Source organism: Nuphar pumila, chromosome 15 (assembly GCF_984573655.1).
Source record: "Nuphar pumila chromosome 15, dmNupPumi1.hap1.1, whole genome shotgun sequence".
NCBI lineage: Eukaryota > Viridiplantae > Streptophyta > Magnoliopsida > Nymphaeales > Nymphaeaceae > Nuphar > Nuphar pumila.
The window spans coordinates 34652170-34657054 of record NC_143263.1 but is presented as its reverse complement, the minus strand read 5'-3'; the positions used below and the strand labels follow the sequence as shown (position 1 = coordinate 34657054).

The 4885-nt window shown below is 37.6% G+C and overlaps 1 protein-coding gene across 1 annotated transcript; it reads right to left on the bottom strand.

Annotated features, from left to right (window-relative positions):
* Nucleotides 1-1837: 1837 nt before the first annotated feature.
* On the bottom strand, nucleotides 1838-3544 carry LOC149815096 (early nodulin-93-like). The gene is made up of 4 exons (XM_089990139.1): nucleotides 3367-3544; nucleotides 2912-2973; nucleotides 2702-2777; nucleotides 1838-2045 (listed from the first exon to the last, which is right to left on the bottom strand). The coding sequence occupies exons 1-4, from the start codon at nucleotides 3470-3472 to the stop codon at nucleotides 1954-1956; spliced, it is 336 nt and encodes a 111-aa protein (XP_089846265.1). The 5' UTR covers nucleotides 3473-3544; the 3' UTR covers nucleotides 1838-1953.
* Between the last annotated feature and the right edge of the window lie 1341 nt (nucleotides 3545-4885).

Sequence of the window (4885 nt, the reverse complement as noted above, 5' to 3'; positions counted from 1 at the left end):
TTGTAGTGTTTCTCTTGAATCTAACCGTACGGATGTCATCTACATGCTTGGATTTATAAGAACCCTTTCTTAAATCATGTGATTTTGTTGTATAAAAGTGATTTTTTTAAGATTTTAAATATTCTTCATAAATATTCCTACATTCAAAAAATCACATTTTTTTTTTATCAAAAATACATTATCCAATGGTTGATTCCTATCAAATTCAACATGCCAAGCACATCCACGTGGTTGGATTTGCAAAAAAATATTGGAAATTAATATTTCTACTTCTCATATTCTAGTTACTCTCTCTATATATATAAACATTCAGCTACCCATAAAATACAATAGAAATTATGGTTATTAAAGAAGCTTTCAATGACACCCACCCAATTGAAGAATACTGGGTACTTTTAGATTGATTGGGATTTGATGACAAAAGACCTAAATAATTAATTATACTTAATTGGGATGTATCATAACTTGTTAAACAATGTTGTTGCAACTTGCCACCAGATCTTTGCTTTTGGATCAGATACCTCATTAAAAAATTGGATGGTCTGTCCGCGCTGTGTTTGTCCCATGAATCAAACGCACCCTCAAGGACCTCAATCGTCCTTTCACTAACATCCCCTCATAAATGTAAAAGCTTCAGGTGTTCCATTCCTGTCTAAAGGGAACGTCTTCACTCTGCCTTCATCCTTGAGGTGGTGGTGCTATGCCCGAATATCGAACTCATGGCGTCCTTCAACTTGGGACAACTAAAGCCAACCCACCTAACCAAGTGCACGGAGCCCTCGTGGGCCATGGACACATGATTAAAATGATCAAAAGTTACTTTTACCTCACATGGAGGGCCCATTAAGTGACCCGGTTCTCATAAAAAAAGTAATAAAATTGAATCACAATCTCATGCTACACAAATCAATTGACATTATGTAATTTAGTCGATTCAAGCATGCTGATCCACGGTGATTGTTCAAGATATTGATTTATGTTAGGATCATACAGAAAGCATAAAAGCTAAAGCAATCTAATATTGTCAATGGTCCTTCCTCTTGCAATTTGTTCATCCATAATCATCACCCATATCGAGTTCATACACATTCTCTGGGTATGACTAACAACAAAATTCTTGACACCAAATGATGCATCATATTGACCAAAGGGGGGGGTGCTCATAAACATTCTCTGGGTAGGACTAACGACAAAATTCTTGACATCAAATGATGCATCATATTGCAGCTAGCTTTTCGACACATTGATAACATTTTGAGTCGTTTGGCAACTGGCACTCCCTTGTCAGGAAACAGCTTGAGAATCGATCGGTTTATTAGGGTATTGCTCCATAGCTCATACTGTAGGCCTTACAAAAATTTGACAGGTCCTTGAAGAAAGAAATAAGCCGAACAGGTGTAGTTCAGGGCAGAGCTTTTTTTTGTTTTTTATTTGTCTATCCTCTCTCTTTTCCAAAATCATGGCCTTTTTGTTAGCAACGGCGAAACCATCGTTAAAGTAGGCTACAAGTCATGCGGGAAGAGTACATTCTTGTAACATTTTAAAATGTAAGGAGAGAGAGAGAGAGAGAGAGAGAGAGAGAGAGAGAGAGAGGATTTTTGGTCTCCCACAGACACACACCCAAGCACACTTCATAACCCCCTCCCCCTCCCCGGTGGCTGCGCTGCAACAACCCCCCCCCCCCCCCCCCCCCCCCTTTTCTATCGCCCTGCGTTAGGGTTTTGAGAGAGAGAGAGAGAGAGTACTCATTAAACAGGCTAGCAAGTGGTTTAAACGCCGCAACATCATTATATATATATATATATATATATATATATATATATATATATCATAGGAAAACTATACATTTAGATCATATATGTAACAAACAAAAACTATACATTTAGGTCATATATGTAACAAACAACTCGAGTACAAAAGGCAGAAGTGATATATAGTATATAGATGCAACATTTATTTCTCAAGCTTGACTGTGTTGAAGGAGTTCTTCCGTGCGGTAGCCAACACTGTCTTGTCTGCTACAATGAAGTATGCGGAACCAGCCACTGCATGCAATCAAAGTCCCCCAACTAGATTAGTTTCTTATTACAATTAGAGAAGAACGATGACCATACAGTAATTTGTACTATAATCATTGAAAATTATAAGCAGATCTGATATAGACCAAGCTTTTTGGCCTCAAAAGGATAAGGCTGAGTAGGTCCAAGATGGTCAACAAAAGGTGATTCTGATCCAAACCCGGCCTAGCTCAAATCAGAAACAGGTTTTCAAAAAGTATAAACTAAGTATTTTAATAAAGGGGAAATGTTTAATACCCCGGGTAAAAAAATCCTAGTGAAAAATTGTAAAATTTTTATTTTATTTTTATTTTTTTTGTACATCTGACCCTAAAGATGTGATCTGACCTTTGAAGGTATATGCCAGATGTTACAAATTTTCAAACTTCAAAAAAAAAAAAAACTTTTATGGTTCCATGATGTCGTCAGATTTGGTTAAAACAGCCTCTCACATTATGAGTTTCAAATGATAACACTTTATTAAATAGGCACCAAGCAGGTTTCGGTCCGACCACAAATATATGGATATCGACCAGGTTTTAAGCTTATTTACCAACCAAACCAGGCCGGGTCCTACCTGTGTCTGACTCTGACCACATGGACAAGGCTCCAAATTTGTGAATGATGGGGACCAAAAAATTTACCTAAGGAGATAATGAGGGCCTGTGCCGTGGGGTTCAGGTTGCGCCTTGCCCATGGTAGCATTCTCACACTTGCCAACTGCATCATACACAAGCAACCCCAAATGAGATTGGTAAATCATAATAGTACAGGATACTAACTTACACATGACAGGCTATATATATATATATATATATATAAAGAGATTGAAAGAGAGAGGAATAGTTGCTTACAGTAGGAATAGCACTAGCAACGGTGGCAACCACAGCAGCCCTTGCTCCTGCAATGACTCCCTCTTCACATTCAAAAAACAAAAACAATCAGTAGTTCAGTAAAATAAAATCCTTAGAAAACTGTAAAATGGCTTATAAACAAAAATGGTTTGTTTAGGCATCTCTTTGCCCTTTTTCTTGTTTAGAAATTCCCCCTAAACTAACAGAAAAAAGTAGTAGCTTCTGCAAATCTAGGAAATGTGGAAATGGTAGAGTGGGAATGATACAATGACACTGATAAGTAAGCTGAATATCTTCAAAACCAAGAGTCAAAGATGAAAACAACATCAAAATTGTTGATGTGGGTTGTCATTTTTTGTGGATATAAGACCCGCAATTGATGAATGAATGAATGAATAATAATAATATATAGATCCCGTGAAATAATAGTCAAGATAAGGTAAGAACAAAATTACCATGCCCATAGCGCTTTGCCATGGTTAGCTTTTGATCAAGAGTCCCCAAACCGTTGATCTCCAGTGGAGAAGAAACCATATTACGAGCAGAAGATTCACCAGCCATTGTCTTTCACAAGATTGATTGAGAACAACCACCAACTTAGAAGCAGGGGATGATTAAAAGAGGGAGTAGTGATCAGGGGAGCACAGATTGTTTCTTGTGGAACGAAGGTTGAAGGGTGTGCAATTTATAGTGCTAGGAGGAAAGAGCAGCGGCTGAGATTTTTCCGGGTTTGTGAAAAAGAAATCTGGGGGTCGGCCCGCAGCTAATGGTTTTCCGTAGTTGCTAGCAAAAAGGCCCCAGTTAAAAACTATAATATTTTATGATTTTATAGCGTTGTAGCCTCTGGAAAATGGTAACGACACGGTAAAAGCTAAATGGCAAAATTTCTTTAAAAAAAAAAAAACTTTTTAGAAGGCTATACTTTAAAGAGGACAAAAGTAACGTAAAATGCAAGTTATGGGAAAAACAAGAAATTAAATTACCCCACTTCCCCACAGGTGAAAAATCACTCTTCCCAAAAGAAGAATTAAAAAGTACAAGCTTTTATAATTAAAAGATGGGAAGAGTAACAAATAATGAGTCCTGGTTTTCTGGATATAATATCTGTGGTTCATTTTCATCATAACGGCAACTTAAACAAAAAAAAAAAAAGTGGAGAAGCAACGGAAAAGCACCCACTGTTTTGCTCTGTCTTTGGAGAAATTGACAGAAAAAAACGGCATTTTAGTGAGCCAGCCTTATCGCCTTATCGAACACATTACATCACTTATCACTGTGTATGATGGAGTTTAGTAGTTCTAAGAGAACTGATGAGATGCAAGGCACCCCCATTAGGCTGATCCTCGGATTCACTCTAGAACCTTGGATGATACCATGATTATATTAACCTATCCTCATACAACATCTTTAGCCAAGATCGATCCTCATCCACAGCCGTTAGCAAAGAACACTACCATATCCTTATCAGAACCTATTCCAAAAGCAGATCCACATTCATAGCTGCGGCAATTAGTAATGATCTTCAAGAACAGTGGGAGACTATTTCTTACCCTCAAATGAAGGAATCATCTGACAAGAATGAATGTTCACTACAATTTAATCCTGATCATGCCTCCACAAACTGTATAAAATTTGTAGTAAGGCCATTTGGCCCTGAATGAAAAAAGAGTAGGACTCCACAAACTCTTTCTTTATATTCTTTTTGTCTTTCTTCTAAATGTATTGAGAACTCGTTTATGGTATCAGATCCTTACCGTATAATTAGTTTGGTGTCGCATCCACGGCTGCTGTATCCTCCACATACTTCTCCAAATTTTCATACCCCGCAACGTATAAAACTTGCAAATTTTGTGTCTCTCAAACTGACATACACTAATTACCTTTTTGACGAACTCAGCTCTTGGGTCCGGTTGAAAGTCAAGACCTTCAAGGGTTCATAACCAATGACGTGATGATTCCGAAGCATGATCGACG